We start from the raw sequence: 19611 nt of genomic DNA on the forward strand, positions 1-19611 counted from the left end.
CCTGGCCATTGACTCTCACTGTCTGCCAGCAAGACTGCTGCAGCTGTCTGGTTCTCAAAAGTCAATTCTCTGGTTCTGTGAGCCTCTATCTGTCCGCAAGACTGGTGCTACATCTGAGAGATCATCTAGGCGCTGGTTCCTTGTGTTGCTGCCCGGGTTTTCTCACCATCATCCCACCTGATCCCACCTCTTCCTCCACAGTCCTCAAGCCCGCTGTCACCCAGGACTGGTCTCAGTGGTCATCCTCCCTGCCTGACATCGTCTCACTCCCCTAGTTGTACCCGGTCTACAATCTTGTCAATAAAACCATCACTGTTCAGTCTATAATCACTTAGTTTTTCTTTACAAAATGACATTGCCAACTACTGATCTGGCATGCATAATACAGAATTTTTAATCGGTTTCGTAGATACGTGTGAACGGATATCGCTTTGACAACAATGTCATCTATACGTGTAAAAAATTAAAATGAAAACTTTTCCGTTTTTCACCTGAGATTTTTTTATCCAAACAAGTATATATTGTTTGGATTAAAAATTGTGTTCAAATATGAATAAATACAACTATATTCAGGAAGAAAACATGCATGTGATCTAAACTTTACATACAGGGTTTTTGTGTACAGTCACTAACATGGAGTGATTGTATTTAAATCCCCCCATTTAAGGTCTCTGATCACATTTGTCCCTTTTGATCGTATGATGGACTGAATAAAGGACCACATCTACCTACTGTAAACTTTAATCTCTGACAAATTTGTTCATTATTTACATTTTGAATCCTGTATATTATTTGTTCAGTCACTCAAAACCGTGTCAGCTTCATAACATTCCCCAGTTCTCTCCCTTAAGCCTCTTCCTCTCCTCATAATAACTCTTTCCATGTTACTTTGCTTTCCTATGCCTCCCTCCCCCACTTTTCTCTCTCAGATGCTTGTTTGTGATCATTCCTTTTTGACTGCTGATTAACATATGTTGATTTATGTTTAACTGAAGGGCGGTACAAATTCAGCCCTTGTCCCTTACGTATTGCCTTTAGTGGGAGGACAATCACTTCCCTCAGTGAACGCATTGACAACCGCGTGGCTGTGACATTACAGACATCAGAGCAATTTTTTGGAGGGCGGTGAAACTTAACTCCTGATTTAACCTCTGAGCCTCCCACAGGCTGCCCTGCATGATTGAGTGTTGGACTGCCTATGTACACACATTTGGGAATCAGACACAGCTGTTTCCTCTCTTTGGAGGCAAAAGGAAGTGCAAGGATAGTGTGTGTGTGGGTTCACAGGGAGAGAGTGTTCGGACTTTCTGAACTTTGAGTGTTTGTACACATTCTGACACTTGTGTCTGTGTTTGACGGCTTGCCATGGAAAGTCTGGAGTTCGAAAAGAAGGAAAAACGGTACTTTATCCGTGGGAAGCATGCTGCTATCATCTGCGCCGCCGTCATCGTGACAGGTGTTGCCGTGGGGCTCGGAGTTGGTTTAAGCCAGAAGACCTCCTCATCCGAAGACGAAACCAAACCAACTCCAACGCCATCACCAACAACACCGCCAGATAACCGTGGTCCCTGCAAGCCATCCGACAACACAAATGGCGGATGGAACAATTTCCGCTTACCTGACTACATGGTGCCGTCACATTATGATCTGCATCTGGAGCCCGACTTCGATACGGATACTTACACCGGGAGCGTGTCCATCCATCTGAACCTCACTCAGCCCAGTCAGCACCTGTGGCTCCACATCCGAGAGACTTTTGTCACCGCGGTGCCCACTTTACAGCGCAGTGGCCCATCCGGTTTGACCTCTGTCGGGGTGAAGGAATGCTTTGAGTACAAGCCGCAGGAGTACGTGGTGGTAGAGGCGGCCGAGCAGCTTAGTGTCACTGGTACAGACGAGCACTACGTCCTCACTCTTCACTTCCAGGGCTGGCTCAATGGCTCTCTGGTTGGTTTCTACAGGACCACATATCAGGAGAATGAAGTTACCAAGTAAGCCTCAAAACATCTATTGTAGAATTAAAAAAAAAAATTGTGGTGTAATAAGTCATTATGCGTAGGCCAGAGGTATGAAAAGTACTGAGAAATTATACTTGAAAGTATGTGTGCTGTTACAATTAAATGAATTATAAAATCAAACATTATTGAAAGCGAAAAAGTTTAAACTTCTGTTCAATAGTTGTTTTTTATTGTGTTTGAAAGAAGCCTCTTATGCTCACCAAGGTTGCATTCAAAAATACTGTAAAACGGTAATTTTGTGAAATATTATTGTAATTTAAAACAAATTTTTAAATTTTAATGTAGTTTAAAATTTTATCTATTCATGTGATGGTAACGCTGAATTTTCAGCATCATTACTCAAATCTATAGTGTCACATTATCCTTCATATATGATTCTAATATGCTAATATTTTGTAACAATATAAAGGGATGGTTCACCGAAAAATGAAAATTCTGTCATAATTTACAGCACTCTCAATTTGTTCCAAACCTGTATGATTTTTTTTTTCCTGCTGAACACAAAAGATGATTTTTTTTCTCCACACTATGGAATTCAATGGGGTCCATCAACTGTCTGGTTACTGACATTCTTCAAAATATCTTCTTTTGTATTCAGCAGAATAAATAAATACAGGTATGAAACAACTTGATGGTGCATACATTTTTGGGTGAAATATCCCTCTAACACTGTGATTGAACATGGTGGCACCAAAGCGACAATCGATTTCCAAAAGAACCAGAAAAAACAATTGATCAGTAATTATTTAAAGACTGATCAGTGAGTCAAGTTCATCCATTGCTTTAGGTATATTATTATATACCTGAATATAAGCAATTATCCATTGCTTTAGGTATATCAATGCTATATAGAGATTTTTCTTCTTGAGGCTGAATGACCAATGTTGTTTCCAAATACAGTTTATACTAAAATGGATTTCATTAACTATATCAGTTTGGAGCATAATTTATTGACTTGTAAGCTTGTATTTATGTTGTGAGAACCTGCATAAATAAGTCTAAATTAAATTATAGAGTAAAAAGTGTATATAAAGAAACTACATTTTTCAGTTTCATTAGTAGTACTCGAGTAAGGTACAAATTCCACAAAACAATACTGGCGTATAGTAAAATACATTTACACTTTACAACTCTGCACAAAGTTTAACGTGATGAAATTTAATTATGGATCTTTTTTTTATAACGCTGTAATAGTTACTATAGTAGCAGGCCCTTCTACAAGGATGTTACAGTTCCTCAGCTTTCAATCATGACCATGTCAGGACAATCAGGCAACACCAAATGGTAAACTTTTTGTTATCAGCACTGTTTTATCAGCAACTTTGTTACCCAAAACTTTAGATGACCTGGCTTGTTTAGTAGACCCTAGGTTATCTCTCTGAATTCTAAGTGACCTATTATTGTTGCAATAATTTTAGATGTTAACCTGATTATTAATGTGTCAGTGAAAAAAACTTCCTGAGATTTACTGCTTGCCTCCAACAGTGAGATGCCAATCATGCAAATTACCTTTTACCATATTACAACACGTCCCAGAAATGACATGCCAACTTATTTATCAAACTTTTTCCTCACAATTACTGTACATCTCAGCTGCTATTTGTAAACCGGGAACAGATAACACGAGACAGGACTGAATGTCTGAATTTAGCCCACGGTTTGTATAAGAAGGTCAGAGACCTCTGCTTCAAAGAGAATTGAATTATAGTCGCTAAGGGAGATATCAAAAATAGTAGAACATCCCACAGAGATTACAATGTTATTTAACAATGCTACAACAAGTAGGGTCACATTTGATCTGATTTGGGAATGGTGTGAAATTTGAACTGAACTGATCTGAAACTCATTTCTTGGAGCAAAAGCAGAAAGGTGCCAAGAATGAGATATCTACATCTGTTAAAGCTTATTTGATCATGAAGTAATATAGATTTTAGCACTGTATTGCACTGTTCAGTTTTTTTTTCTTTCAGTTTCAGATCTGAGAAATACTAACAGTTAACAAAGCTTACAATAGGAATGGCATTCCTAATGTTATGAAATAGCAACTCGTATCATGCATCATGGGTGATCATCTATCATATCATAATCAACAAAGTCTTTACTATCTATGATGTTGAAAAATCACACAGGAATTGAGCATGTGAATCAATATAAATTTTAATATTATTTTATAGCATTTGCAAGGGCAAAACTGCAGAGAACACCAAAAACTATTTTGTTGCACACAGAGAGTTTAATTTAGCCATAATCAAACTTGATTAGATGTTAATGAAAATGTGGTTGGGCTTTCCCCACATGGTCAATGTGGTAAACGTAAACCGCTATTTGATTTTTATGAATCCCGCTCTGATCTTTTATAGGAAAATCGCTGCAACAGACCATGAACCCACAGACGCTCGTAAATCTTTTCCATGTTTTGATGAGCCCAACAAAAAAGCCACCTACACAATCTCCATCACCCATGACAGTGCATATGAAGCGCTGTCCAACATGCCTGTGGAGGTATATTCCCCTGCTGTTTGTAGAACTTGAACTTTTAAACCTAGAATTGTACCATCAGTCTGTGCAAGTGTGTGGTTTTGGTAAATGAGGATCTGATCAGATGATAAATTTGTGGTCAGAATTATTAGAGAACCCAAAAACTGTAAATATAAATCTGCATTGTTTATCCTTTTGATGATCCTTTTAGCAAAAAATCAAACCTTTCATTGAAGTAAAAGAATTGAAACGGGGGTAAATCACATTGTGAAATAAATGCTTTTCTCCAACAATTATTGGCACCCTTTTATTAAAAACTTTTTGCAACCTCCTTTTTCCAAGATAACAGCTTTGGGTTTTCTCCTATAATGACTGATGAGTTTGGAGAACTACTGAAAAGAGATCAGAGATCATTCCTCCATACAGAATCTCTCCAGATCCTTCAGATTCCTATAGTCGCTTCTTTTCTTCAGTTTACTCCACTCCATTTCTATAGGGTTCAGTTTAGAGGACTGGGACATGTCATGGCATAAACTTCATTTTGCTCAGAGACACATTTTTGTGTTGATTTTGATGTTTGTTTTGGATTGTTGTCCTGATAGACAATATAGACACATTTCCTCTTCCAAGCAGATTCGTATCATCTTTAGTTGATTGGAAACTTCCTAATTATTGCCCTGATGGTGGAAATTGAATTATTTAGCTATTTTCTTACAGCCACTTTCTATTTTGTGAAGCTCAACAATCGTTTGATGCACATCAGAACTATATTATTTGGTTTTACTCATTGTGTTGGATGATTAAGGGAATTTGGCCTTTGTGTTTCCTCATGAATCCTGTGAATCAAGTCCTATGGATAATTGAATATTTCTAGTCACCCTGGTGTGCTTAATTTCTTTTTTTTAATATGAATGGGAATACACTTCTAATATATTTCTAGGGGTGCACTAATTGTGGCCAATGTGTTTTGGAGAAAAACATTTATATCATAATGAAATGACCACAACTGTATATTAGATGTTAATATTCCTTTAAACACATCTTTTGGCTCTCTTTCACAGAACACAGAGAAAGTGTCAGATGAAAAAACAAAAACCTCCTTTAAAAAATCTGTAAAGATGAGCACCTATCTGGTATGTTTTGCGGTGCACCAGTTCACATATGTGGAGCGAACATCGAAAAAAGGAATCCCAGTAAGACATTTTTTTTAGCTGTTTGTTCTTCTAAACCAGGATTTACTGAATAATTCCTAACAGTCGGAACACTGAAACCTGTGGATTTTCATTATTCATCTCTTTCTCTCCCCCTGACAGTTGAGGATCTATGCTCAGCCTTCGCAGATCTCAACCACTGCATATGCTGCAAATGTCACTAAGATCATATTTGATTACTTTGAGGAGTATTTTGACATGGACTATTCTATAGAGAAACTTGGTAAATCAGCAGATACATTTTCAAAATATTTAACTGTTTATCATATTAGTGGTCTCATCATCATTATTAATTATTACTTATAATTTTTATTTTATAGTGCAATGTTTTCTGTATCTATTAATTTATTTAAAAAATACATAAAACCAATTCATATAATAACTTGAATACAACTCTTTCATGATTAGCCTGTTTTCAATCTATGAATTTAAATTTATTTTCATATTCATTTTAAACTGTCCCAATATCACAATGAAGGGGAAAAAATTAAATTCTCAAAAGAAACCCTTGTTAAGTAATTGGTTGTTAAGTGGACAGTATTTTTTATGATTTTTTGTCTAAACAGAAATATTATAACAGTTTTGTTACTTAATATACTTTGTAAGTCTTGGCATGTGGTGTGACCAACACAGAAAAAAAAAATCAATTTGACTTTTTATAGGTTGTAATACGTCATGTGGTGCAACTCCCCCAAAATGTTACATTTATGATTAATTTATAAATTAAACATTATTGATATTTGTTTGAATTTTTTAACATTAAATTTAATATATAGCCTATTTTAAAATATTTCTGAAAGTATTAATAAGTGTATAAGTGTATCTTCTTAAATGCCAGGTATAAGGAAAATATTAGTACTTTTCACTGAATTTAAGCTTTTTTTTTACTTATGAATTTAAGCTTATTTTAACACTTTTTTTATCATTTACCCTTCTAAGATTTAACAGCTCTACAAACTTGATTTATGATATCTTTTAAACTTATTTATATTATGTCTTTATTAGGGCTGTCTAACGATTAATCACGATTAATCGCATCCAAAATAAATGTTTGTGTTTACATAATATATGTGGGTGCACTGTGTATAATTATTTTGTATATATATATAAATACACACACATGCTTGTATATTTAAGAAAAAAATATTATTTATATATAAAATATTTATATGTACAGTATATATAATATAAATTATATATAAATGTATAAACAGTATATACATGTAAATATTTCTTAAATATATACAAGCATGTGTGTGTATTTATATATATATATATATAAAATAATTATACACAGTGCACCCACATATATTAAGTAAACACAAACTTTTATTTTGAATGCGATTAATCATTTGACAGCCCTAGTCTTTATCTACAGTATGATATATTGTGACAGGAATATAGGATGTATTCTGTTTCTTCTGCAGATAAGATTGCAATCCCAGACTTTGGGACAGGAGCGATGGAGAACTGGGGGTTGATTACTTACAGAGAAACCAACCTGCTGTTCGATGAGAAGGAGTCCTCCTCAATCAACAAACAGCGAGTGGCCAGTGTCATTGCACATGAGCTTGTTCACCAGGTTACTAACCCTATCACATTTACGGTCTAATGGTAATCACGGAAAGATTACGAGTTGTGAAGCTAATTAACCTGGCATGTCATGTTCAGACTGCAGCTTTAATATCAAAGCAAGCACACTACAGGTTCCCGGACACTGCGCAGAGCGAGGACGATAGCATATACATTATCAGTCACACTTCAGAACAGGCTTTGGCAGAACACCCTGTACTGAGTCTGCATCTCATTTTACTGCTTCCTGTAACTGCATTTTCCATCAAATAGGCTGAATTTTATCAGGCCGATTTACAGTAACAAGACTGACAGAGAAAAATATGATTACCATAAAGATTTCTATCACACAGTTACATATTACACCCTCTCAGAAACATCCAACGTAGTGATGTTTTTTAGGATCATGACTGCAGGCACATTGTACACTGATAAGATTATCTTTTTATGGCCAGGTCCAAGGTTGTTGGAAGCGGAATCCAAAAACAATCCGAAGTTACACAGGGCTAAAAAATGTCATATTATTATAGAACTGTAAAAACCGTGGATGGTCTAAAATCATGACGTAATTTAGACAATTTGTAACTTATTTCCTTTTAAAGACATTCACTTGGAGTCTTTTTGTTGAGCTTTCATTATACTGCAGCTGACTGAGTTTGAGTATTGAATTTCTTTTCAACTTTGAATAAACACATTTTTATTAAAGGCCTGGTTACAGGAACAATATAAGGCTGAATGAGGTTTTTAGGGTCTACCATTTAAGGAACTGTGGCCAGTTGCTTAAACTTAGCCACTATATTAATACTGTGTCTTAAGAGCTACAGTTTAGTTTGACCGACTAGTTAGACAAGAGGCAATCAGTCTTCATTTTCCAATTCAAATTAGATCAAACCACCATTTTATGTAACTGATTAAAACAAAAGTTAGGACCAGAAAAATGAGCCCGTTCTCATCCCAAGGCGTCATATACGACGCTTTTGCCAAAGTGTAGACATCCAACGCACATGGCAACCTTTAGCGTCAAATGAGAAGCAGATATATATGGGGCAGAAGGCGCCTCCTAGTGGTCTAACCCTATCCCTACCCCAAACCTAAACCTACCACCGAAGCGTGTAATATTGACGCTAAAGGGTGCCATGTGCGTTGGATGTCTACGCTTTGGCAAAAGAGTCGTATATGATGCCTTGGGATGAGAATGCGTTGGAAAAATAGATAGACTAGTCTAAGCAGTTTAGACAACTGACCCATGTTCTGTCTTTAATCTGCAGTGGTTTGGAAATATTGTGACTATGGACTGGTGGGACGACTTGTGGCTGAACGAGGGCTTTGCCAGCTTTTTTGAGTATGTGGGAGTGGAAAAAGCTGAGGATGACTGGGGAATGGTGAGCACATGCCTTAATCATTCAAATGTAGCTACTCCTAAATAGGCAACATCTCTCTGAAACCATCTAATCACATTGAGGCTAGATGTCATGTTTATGTCATCCTCTGTGTTCCCAGCGCGACATCATGCTTATCAATGATGTATTTCCTGTCATGGTTGATGATGCTCTTCTCTCTTCCCATCCTATTATTGTGGATGTGTCCAGCCCTGCTGAGATCACATCCGTGTTCGATGCCATCTCATATAACAAGGTAAATTCAGTGATGCCTTACGTAGTGATGTTGCTCTATTAACTTTTTGCTATGAATTGGTCACTCTAATCTCATTCTGCTTTAGGGAGCCTCTATTTTACGTATGCTGGAGGACTTGCTTGGCCGTGACACATTTAGGGATGGATGTCGAGTAAGGCGTCTCACTTTTTACACTAATTTTCCAATGATTCTACACTGCTTTTATCTTAAATTAACCCTATTTCTTTTTTTACCACAGCAATATCTTAAAAACTTCCTCTTCCAGAATGCTAAGACTGCAGACTTTTGGAAAGCCATGGAAGATGTAAATAGCTTTTATTGGTCATACCTTGCTGTTTTAATGTTTATATATATATATATATATATATAAAACCACATGTTGTGACACATTTAGGGAAAAATATGGGAAAGTCCACTTTCAAGTAACTTTGCAACTACATGTCTACTAACTCTCATTAATTTGTTTAAATAAATTAATGTTTTTAACACATTTTTGTCAGCACACTATTTAGATATATGCCTATTATATATATTTTGGGTCATACTTTAGAAGAGTGGCTTACCTGTGGCAGACATTATGGACACATGGACCAAGCAGATGGGTTATCCTGTTCTTAATCTGACCATCACAGACACTGAAGCAAAACTCATCCAGAACAGGTTCCTCCTGGATCCCAATGCTGACCCCAGCCAACCCACCACTCCCCTGGGGTGAGCCTGATGACATTCCCGCATCTCTCTACATCAAAATATTTTCTGTGGAATAAAACATCGGGAAGTCAATAAAATTACCATGAACCACATAGGCCCAACAATTTACAAAAGTAACATGGCATGTGCAGAAAATGCTTACACTATCAAAGATTGTGTTCACCATACTGCCAAGTGACAGATGAATCTGCACCAAAATACTATTAAACAAAAGCACAGCCTTTGACATCAACAACAAAAAAACGCAGAAAGCGCTTTTGTCCTTCCTTTTAAAAGCTAATAAGGCCATGTATTTTGCCTATCGAATTCTTAATTATATAATTGCTTTATTCTTACTGTCAACAATCAGAACAAACCTACAACTCATTTTACAGCACCCCATGAATTGAAAAGCACTGCTCTAGTCTTTACATACGTCCTTATCTAATCTGTCATCCAATAAACTACACCATAATTATCGTTATTCTTTACAGGAACACAGATAACGAACTAAACTCACCTCTGATTCTTCTTCTCTCATTTGGCACACTGAAAAGTTCATTAGTTCACAATGATCTCTCTTGTCCCACAGATACAAATGGACCATTCCTGTGAAATGGAGAACACTCAACTCCAAAAACAGCTCTTTCTTATTTGACAAAACAGGTTAACAAGATATGTTTAGACTGTTTTTGACACTAAGAAGTACGTTAGGTTTGAGGTTTCCTGCAATGTAATTAATTTCTGGCCTGTGTTTATTTAGAGGACGTCATTGCTGGATATTCCCCTGCAACCGATGGTCTTATCAAAGTCAACAAAGACCACATGGGCTTTTATCGAGTAAATCACCACGACAGTGTGTGGAGCACTATTGCTGAGCAACTTTTCACAGATCATGAGGTATAATCATTAATATTTCTTTCTCATTAATATAATTTTCACGTTTCCGAATTTCTCAGAAGGAAGCAAGTCGTGAGAGACCGAATTAAATATTTTTGTCTTTCGTGTGTTCCAATTTGCTCAAATAGCAAAAGTAAAACTCCACAATAGTGGTAATATTTTTTGGTAATTTGATGAAAAGGTAATATAATACAAAGTATCCAGTGTTATGAATGTATTAAAAAATGAAAATATAAAAAAAACGCCATCACAACAGTTAAGTCTGTGAAAAGGGTAAATTTAGCTTACGCAAAAAAGTAGTCCCCTATAACGCACACAACAAGAAACAAGACATTGTAACAATGTTACAGTAAAATAAATTCTGTACCTGAGGTAATTTATACTTACAGACAATACTTGAGACGCTGTATGGCGCCAATTGCGTTTGAATCTAAATGAGATTGTACGCAAACCATGCGCAGACCGCGGTGGACGACCCACCCCTGTGAGAGACTACGCCAGATGACAGGGTTACCCCGGATGACGGAGTAATATTGCGATTGGCCAATCAGAGCAATGATGTTCTGCAGAGAGTGTGATAAATTATATAAACTCAAATGATGCTTATCTTATCTTTTATTTTATTTTTTTATTTTTTTCAGGTGTATGATGCTACTGACCGAAGCAGCTACATTGATGATGTATTTGCATTTGGACGGTAAGTTCGTAAAAAACATTTTCCAACTGCAGAACGCTAGCTTTCAATCTCGACTTGCTGACAGTAAAAAAAAAACAACAACAACTGATGGTCAAGTCATGCTTTGGTGCTGCATTTTGTCTTTCATTAACAGGGCAGATATTGTCAATTATGGAAATGCCTTCAACTTAACAAGATATCTGGCCAATGAAACTGAGTACATTGTGTGGGATCGAGTATCTGCTTCTATCTCCTACGTCAGAGATATGCTGGCTGATGACCCAGTGCTTTACCCCAAATTCCAGGTTGGATGCCAAAGTCTTCACTACCATCCAGAGCATGAATACAATTCTTATGTAAAAAATTAAAATAAACATGTCAAATGTTAAAATCTGGTCTTATTCCAAGCGGGAGATTTATAGCTGAAATTCTTTATATAAATGTTTGCAAGAAGTTACTATTTTAATCTTCTGGTTTTTTACATGCTCTGTTTGAAATCGTGTTTAGAAACTCTTCCGTGACCATGTCCAGAAGATATCCAGAGACCTTGGGTGGAATGATGTGGGGAACCAAACAGAGCGGTGAGGTTTTTTTTTTTTTTTTTTTTTTTTTGGCAGAACTAACTAAAAAAGCTCTCCAATAGCACAGGCTAAGCCAAGGACACATTCTTGGATTTATCAGTCTTGTAAACCTCAGAGTTAAATGCTATGCATGCATACTATTTAGCATGTGCGTGTGTGTATGTGTGTGATGTGTACATGTGCTGAATATGCATTTGTGTGTAGGCCTATGCGTTGAATAGTATGCATGTGTGTTTAAGTTTATGTACGCACATATACATTGGATTTGCATTCTTTTCTGATTTAATACATTTTTTATAACAATTAGATGAAAAAGTTTTAAAAAATTTATTGTCTTAGACTTAAGTGTTTGTTTCATCCTCCCTTTGCTTTAATGACCGCAACATTGCTCCACAAGTTGTGTTCTAAAGAATATCTGATGATGTATGCAAAAAGTTACATGACCTATTTTGATTACTGAAATTCAGAATCTCAAAATGGACATTTCTTATCTTCTTCATGGAATATTGCAGTATTCATTAATCATTATAAAACATTTATCACAGGTGCATATCATAATTTTAAATTCATATGCCCTCATAATCATTAATCAAATTACTTACCCTCCCTGAAATTACTTCCCCTCCATGTGTGTACTGGCATATAGGGTGGGACAACCTGTCACTCAAATGAGATAACAGGAATAGCAAATGGTAACAAATAAATTCCCGATTGACAAAATTAAGTCCCATCCTACATTTTGTCTTGTTCGAGAATCCGTTTTCCTCAGAAATGTCACAATAGGGAAGATATATACTGTATATATACTGTGTATATATATATATATATATATATATATAAAATCAAAAATATATATATATTTAAGTTAAATCTCAACAAACCTTGTGTAATTTTGCATGACAACAATGTACTAAAAGCAGAAAAGTTTTTCTTTTGCATTTGTGAAAACTTTTGCGGACGACGACGTTCTTAAAACGGTCCATGTTCCCATAAATCTGCAACTATAATGCTGTATTATGCATGCCGGACCAGTAGTTTGCAATGTCACTTTGTTGTTTTGGCTGTCAAGTACTTGCGCATGCCTATTTAGACTGAACACAAAATGTGTGTTTTTGTAGTATACACAACACTTTGAAACCCATTTTCAAAGGTTTGCATTTTTAGGCCCCCAAAACTCTGTTGTCTTGTAAATTAACGGCCAAAACAGAAAAAGTTTTCCATTTTTAGTTGAAAACTGTGTCATGTAAACGCCTCCCTGAATTTCTTTTTTCCGTTCCCTGTACAGGCTGCTGAGGGAGACAATTTTAGGCCTTGCATGTCAGATGAATGACCAGGAAGCTCTCAACCAAGCCTCTGAAATTTTCAATAAATGGATTGAAGGAACAATTAGGTAATCACATTCATACATAAATACCTCACAGGATGTAAAGTGGTCCACTCAGAGTCAATGTATCAAAGAGGCTCTTTTTCTGATTGGGGAGCAGCAGTGTGGCTGTCAACTTACGGTTGTTGGTGTACCGATACGGAATGAGGAACTCAAAATCAGAACAGAGCTGGGAAATCATGTTCCAGAAGTATCTCTCTGCCTCTCTCGCCCAGGAGAAAGACAAGCTGCTCTACGGCCTGGCTTCGGTTGAAAATGTCACTCTCCTTTATAGGTAATCTCCCTCTTCCCAGTGCAGAATTAAAGTTAAATGCATGATATAGATTTTACTGTGTGTGATTCTTACACATATTTATTTTTTTGAAAATTGTTTTGGGTAACACTTTACTTTAAGGTGACGTAGTTACACTTTACTACATGATTGAGAGTTGTCCTTTAATACCAGGTGTAACACAGGGCCTTTGTAATAGTAAACTTGCACTCAATAAATAATTTGTTCAAAATGTCTTTCTTTTATAACAGGTTGCTTGAAGCCGCTAAAAATGAAAGCATTGTGAGAAGTCAAGATGTTTTTAGTCTAGTGCAATACGTGTCACACAACACATATGGCAAAACTATGGCCTGGGAATGGATGACCCTCAACTGGGATTACCTAGTGAACAGGTTTGTTCATCTAACAGTTGAAAGGAACAGAGAAATGCGGTTTTCGTCTTATTGAAAATAACACTGTTCTATATGATCTCATGTCTGTTTTAGATATTCTATCAATGACAGGAACTTGGGCCGTCTGCCCTCCAGAATTACTAGTACATACAACACCGAGCTCCTGCTATGGAAGGTGAGACACAAAGGCTGTGTTTGGAAAAGAATACTACTAGCTTACTACTTGGTAGATTTAGATTTTAATGCACTTTTGTGTTTGTGTTTGACTGTCACAAATTGGTTTCCTTTTAGATGGAGCACTTTTTTGCCCTGAAGCCAAATGCAGGAGCAGGTGAGATGCCCAGGAAGCAGGCATTAGAGACTGTGAAGAACAATATTGAATGGATGCGACGGAATCAGGAGGAGATCCGGGTCTGGCTGGAGAACAATGTGTCTGACTAATGCTGGAACAGTTTTTCCCACACCCCCCACTAAATTTGTCAGTGAATTGCTCAGGGCAGCTTGAAAATTAATCTTTACTGTAGCTCAAGAGCCACTCTCCTGACAAAATAAGTCTTGGATTGTGTCGCCATAACAGTTTTAAAAAAGTATTTTCTTAGGCATTACAAATCCTTAGGCACTGTACATTTTTTCTTTATTTAATGTGTTGCAGAACACATCAAATTCATTATCTGTAAAATGTGAAATAAATGTCATAAAGGATGCTTCAATTTAGCACATTTTATAAAGAAAATAAAAAAGAAATCTTTAAAACGAATCATTGTGTAACTGTTTTTATTCAAATGAAAACATTTTGAGCACATGCAGTATCAAGAACAGCTATTTCACAAGATTTGTTGCAGACATTATGTAACAAGCATCAGATTAGATATAGCAAGGTTAAAAGAAGGCAATGCCAGTTGCAGGAACCATATTCATGGCAAAAGAACATGTTCCATTCGCCTGAGACTGCAACGTAATCGTGCCCTAGTGGTATTAAAACAGTGGAGCAGACAGATAGCGTCCAGCGCTGATGTTTTATGAATGTTTAAATATCTGATTTTCTCTTCATTTAAGGGTTGAGTGGCACAGAAGACACTGTCATTGGAAGCTGGTTGGTAATGTTCATTCGCTGTCGTGTCTGACATCGTAACATTCCAATGATGGCTCTCCTGAACCTGCAGTCAACAAATGCAACTTAATAGTAAGGAAAGAAAAAGAAAGAAAGAAAGTGACAAAGATGGGACAAGGAGGCCTTACTTTTTGTTGGTGATGACATAGATGCAAGGATTGTAAAAGGTGGAGGACTTGGCGAAGAGTGGGGCAATTATGGCCATTGCAGCTGGAATCTTTTTAGGGTCACCAAATGATGCCCACAAACACACAATCGAATATGGAGACCAGGCAGCCAGGAACATCACTATCATTATAACGGACATCTATAAAAAACAATTAAGCATTCAAGTTAATGAAAACCAGAGGGCACACAAAACCAGTCAAGCAGTATTTACGATTAGCCTATTGTATTTGTTTATATTTTGATTAGGGGGCCGTTTACACTGCACCATTTTCAACTAAAAATGGAATTAATTGTATGTGTTTTGGGGTCCTGAAAATGCAAACTTTCGAAAACGGGTTTCAAAGTGCATTTTTTGAAACTCGTACCTTTATAGTCTCTGTAAAATAAAATAAAAACACGAATTTGTGAAAACGGTGACGTCATGTGCATTTACGCCTTCACTCCTTATGTGCGTAATTTTTCCAACTACTGGTCTGGCAGCATAATACAGCGTTTTTTGACATTTTTGCGAATTGTGTAAACGGGGATCGTTTTAACAACACCGACGTTGTTGTTTTTTTTTTTTTTTTTTTTTACATTTTTAGGATGTTACACGACAATGATGTACTGCATGCCAGGCCAGTAGTTGGTGATGTCACTCCATGCGCATGATGTCACTGTTTTCACAAATTAACGGTTTTTTGTAGTTTACACAGAGACGATAATGGTTTCGTTTTCAAAAACTTGCCTTTTATACCAATTTTCAAAAGTTTCAAAAACAGCCACAACGCATAAAACGTTTTTCGTTTTTTATTGAAAATAATCTTGTGTAAACATCCCCTCAGTTTTCATTTTAATTTCCAGTTTGCATTTAGTAATTTTTTTGTTTATATAAAATATTTCTAATTAGCTTTAACTAACTAGTACTTAAACCATTTTTATTTTAAGGTGCCATGACAAAATTTCTCTTTTTGTATTTAATATCATTTTTGATAGTTTTAGTTAATGGTTCCATTTACCCTCATGTGAATGGGAGAAATATGGCACAAATAAATAAAATACTTTTGCTTGCCTTGGTCACGTCCATCTGGTCAGACCAATCCATGTCGATGCTGTCTAGGCAGTTACTAACTTTGAACCTCTTCACAGTAACCGAGACGTTGTAGTAGCAGTAGAACATGACCGACAGTGGAATGATGAAGTTGACAGTGATCACAGTCATTGTGTAGGACACAAAAGATCTAAAAGCAAACAGGATTAGTCCCACTTGTAATGCCCTCTCCACTTTTAAGATTCACAATCTAAAGGAAAAAAAGCTTTACAGAGTGGTGAAACTGATAAAAGATTGGTAAAGGAATAAAATGGTTATCTATGGTCTGGCCTGTAATATCATTCACTCACGCGTCATTGTTTCTCCAGTTGATGGTGCAGGTGGCTCCCGTGGGGTCAGGGGCATATCCTGCCCAACCAATGATGGGCATGGCTGACCAAAACACAGCATTCAACCAAGCAGCCACAATTAGAAGTGCGTATGACAATGTTGTCAGCTTCTGTCCTGTAACAAACACACATTAATAGATATCCTACAGCATTTGGCATAAGTGACATTGACCCTCCACTAAGTCAATGACGGTCCTTAGTGGTTCATATTTCATTCAGGCAGTTAAATGGACAGATTCATACCTACATCAGATCGACATATAGTAAGGTATCGGTCAATGGCAACCACAGTGAGCAGCCCAATACTGGCCATTCCGAAGAATATATTCAGGGCAGCATAGATCTGTAACAGAGGCAACACGTTCTGTTATTGTTATGCAAGAAAGTATACAAGTGGAATTAAGCAAAACAAATATGAGATTTAATGAAAAAGTGTGTCTCAAATATTTATATCTAGCACTTGTTGGCATTATTATGTCTTAGAAGTAAAAAAGTAGTGAAACAATTTTGTCAAAATATTCGAAATAAAATGCAAGGTTAGTTCAGGTTGCAAAACTACATGTGTGCTTTATACTCATCATTGTCCCCTAACAAAGCTACTTAGCTATGACTAAATTTAGCTTAATTATATAATCAAAATGATTGTGTTTATTGAAAAAGTAGTAGGTGCACACCTGGCAGCCCATGTAGCCAAATTTCCAGCTCCCGTGCAAGTCTGAGGCTGCTGACATGGGGTAACCGATACCGGCTACACCAATGTCAGTGAAAGCCAGATTAATGATGATAGCATTTGTTGCAGTACGCAACTCTCTGAACTTCACAAACATCAGCAGCACCACAATGTTACTAGTCAGACTGACCACTCCTGGTAGAGATAGAAAAAGACATAGAAATGGAGAGCAGGAGGTTAAATGGATAGTTTACTCAAACACAAACTTTTGTCATCATTTACGCATCCCTCGTGTTGTTCCAAACCTGAATGAGTTTCTTTCTTCTGTTGAACACAAAAGGTGATATTTTGAAGAATGTTGGTAATCAACAGTTGAGTATTTCTTCCATGGAAGTCAATGGCTTGGTATGAAACAACTTGACGATGAGTAAATGATGACAAAATTGTTCATTTTTGAATAAACTATTCAGACATCTGTGGACACAAAGATATTGGCTCACACACATATTTCATGTCCATTCAAAACATTTCCCGGTTTCAGTTTCCCATTTTATACACACCCCTGCTGGTTACACTGGATGGCTGAATCTGTAAATGTCAGTTTCAAGGAATGCTTAAAAATACTGTCCTGAATTTAATCAGACAAATGTTCTATTTTCATTAGGCTACTATAATGTTTTTTCGAAACTTTGAGAGAACCTTTTCAGAACATTAGACAATTTTGTTAATCTAAAACGTAAAATAGCCTACGTTCCATAATCAACATCATGGCAAATGTTTATAAAAACGTTAACGTTTGTTCTTAAGTTTGAGAGAACCGTCAAACTAAAATGTTAAAAAAAAAATAAATAAAAAAAGAGAGAGAAAAAGTTCCATGCTTGGTCTTGGCCTAACATTTTTTATGCTAACATTTTGAGAACATTACTAAAATCTTGGAACAAATGTTCTATCCAATTATTTGTGAATATTTTTAGGAGAAACCAAGTGATTCTTGGCATCTGGCTTACTAAACTCTTACTTAATGAGAAGATATGCCAATTCAAAAAATTAGGCTATTCAATTATGAACTTGATTAATATTAAATTAGGCTACTTATTTAAAAGGTTCAGTTCATAGCTAATTGCTAACATCAAATACAAAAGGTAAACACACAACCACTGCTATTTACCTGCTGTGATGAGGTACGTAGCGACAATATTGTGTTCTGTTTGTGAGAAAGCGCTCTTTTCACCATAAACGTTCTCAGCTGAAGCGTTTAGAAATCCAGACGTCATCTCTTCGTCACACATAATCATATAGGTTATATATACACCACTCAGGTTTCAGATCTGTCTAACATTAACATCTGTTTAAACAAAACCATGCAGTTAAAAAATGAAATCCAGACTCCCCCGTCCTATATAAAGAGATCATAAAACTGTGTGCTGGGATGTAGAAGGTTATGGGGTGATTGAGGGAATGAAGGGCTGGAAAAGCATTGGCCTGGATTATGTTCTCTAATTATGTTTTCTACTTGGTTTGTGAGGACTGAAGAAACCGTTGTTTCAGTGCTAATCCGCACATGAAAGCTTTTCATTCTATGCACTAGAAAAGCTTTATTGGAATGTGGAGTACAAGTCATTAGCATAATTCACTATTAAAACAACAAAAGTGCAGCAAAAAAAATGATAAGCACAGTACAACGACACGAATTGAGTTATGTTAAATAATCTTTTTTAAATTAATTTTTTTCTATTGCAAACCCAGGTGAAAAAGACGTTGTATTAAATGTATTAAAAATATATTTGAAATACAAATAGTGTGTTTATAATACATTTGTATTTACAACATGCTTATTTAAAGTGTACTAAAAATGTATTTTATTGCATTTTAGTATATTTCTAAAAAGTATACTAGAAGTACATTGGTAATAAATATATATTTAATTACACTTTTAAGAAATATACTATAGAAAAGCATACTTTTAATGTATTTATAAAAAGTATATTAGTAATATATTGGTAATAAATGTATGCTTTATTATATTTTTAATAAATATGCTAATGATAATTATACTTTAAATGTATTTCTAAAAAGTATATTAGAAGTACATTGGTAATAAATATATGTTTAAATACACTTTTAAGAAATACACTATAGAAAAGCATACTTTTAATGTATTTCTAAAAAAGTATATTATTAGTACATTGGTAATAAATGTGTGCTTAATTATATTTTTAATAAATATGCTAATGACAATCATGCTTTAAATATGTTTCTAAAAAGTGTACTAGAAGTACATTGGTATTTAATTACATTTTTAAGAAATATGCTAAATACAAACATATTTTAATTATATTTAAAAATGTTTTACTAGAAACGCAATGATAATAAATATACACTTAATTACACTTTTAGAAATATGCTAAAAACAAACACAGTTTTAGTGAAGTTTT

General features: G+C 35.7%; 2 protein-coding genes and 1 long non-coding RNA gene across 3 annotated transcripts; 1 reads left to right on the top strand and 2 right to left on the bottom strand.

The window, feature by feature from the left end:
* Nucleotides 1-1041: 1041 nt before the first annotated feature.
* enpep (glutamyl aminopeptidase) lies at nt 1042-14563 on the top strand. Its single transcript, XM_039672148.2, has 20 exons — nt 1042-1991; nt 4379-4520; nt 5558-5689; nt 5810-5930; nt 7135-7289; nt 8548-8661; nt 8780-8914; nt 9000-9065; nt 9153-9218; nt 9465-9625; nt 10197-10270; nt 10368-10504; nt 11146-11201; nt 11335-11485; nt 11688-11761; nt 13047-13151; nt 13246-13419; nt 13668-13808; nt 13902-13983; nt 14100-14563. The coding sequence occupies exons 1-20, from the start codon at nt 1366-1368 to the stop codon at nt 14247-14249; spliced, it is 2862 nt and encodes a 953-aa protein (XP_039528082.2). The 5' UTR covers nt 1042-1365; the 3' UTR covers nt 14250-14563.
* Nucleotides 9460-10213, bottom strand: LOC120479551 (uncharacterized). Its single transcript, XR_005622943.2, has 2 exons — nt 10125-10213; nt 9460-9670 (listed from the first exon to the last, which is right to left on the bottom strand). It is a non-coding gene; the product is annotated as an uncharacterized LOC120479551 (long non-coding RNA).
* rrh (retinal pigment epithelium-derived rhodopsin homolog) lies at nt 14125-18622 on the bottom strand. Its single transcript, XM_039672152.2, has 7 exons — nt 18345-18622; nt 17181-17371; nt 16750-16849; nt 16468-16621; nt 16139-16307; nt 15048-15226; nt 14125-14965 (listed from the first exon to the last, which is right to left on the bottom strand). The coding sequence occupies exons 1-7, from the start codon at nt 18469-18471 to the stop codon at nt 14860-14862; spliced, it is 1026 nt and encodes a 341-aa protein (XP_039528086.1). The 5' UTR covers nt 18472-18622; the 3' UTR covers nt 14125-14859.
* Nucleotides 18623-19611: the final 989 nt, after the last annotated feature.

This window comes from Pimephales promelas, chromosome 11 (assembly GCF_988280905.1).
Source record: "Pimephales promelas chromosome 11, fPimPro1.hap1.1, whole genome shotgun sequence".
NCBI classification, from domain to species: domain Eukaryota; kingdom Metazoa; phylum Chordata; class Actinopteri; order Cypriniformes; family Leuciscidae; genus Pimephales; species Pimephales promelas.

What these genes read in the sequence shown, in the direction of transcription:
- enpep (XM_039672148.2), top strand. Translation starts at nt 1,366, where the DNA reads ATGGAAAGTCTGGAGTTCGAAAAGAAGGAAAAACGGTACTTTATCCGT. An exon ending in TGGATTGAAGGAACAATTAG is followed by an intron (nt 13,152 to 13,245) that starts GTAATCACATTC and finishes ATTGGGGAGCAG; the next exon opens with CAGTGTGGCTGTCAACTTAC. An exon ending in TGGGATTACCTAGTGAACAG is followed by an intron (nt 13,809 to 13,901) that starts GTTTGTTCATCT and finishes TGTCTGTTTTAG; the next exon opens with ATATTCTATCAATGACAGGA.
- rrh (XM_039672152.2), bottom strand. Translation starts at nt 18,471, where the DNA reads ATGATTATGTGTGACGAAGAGATGACGTCTGGATTTCTAAACGCTTCA. An exon ending in AACTGGAGAAACAATGACGC is followed by an intron (nt 16,308 to 16,467) that starts GTGAGTGAATGA and finishes GTTTGCTTTTAG; the next exon opens with ATCTTTTGTGTCCTACACAA. An exon ending in ACCAGATGGACGTGACCAAG is followed by an intron (nt 15,227 to 16,138) that starts GCAAGCAAAAGT and finishes TGTTTTTTATAG; the next exon opens with ATGTCCGTTATAATGATAGT.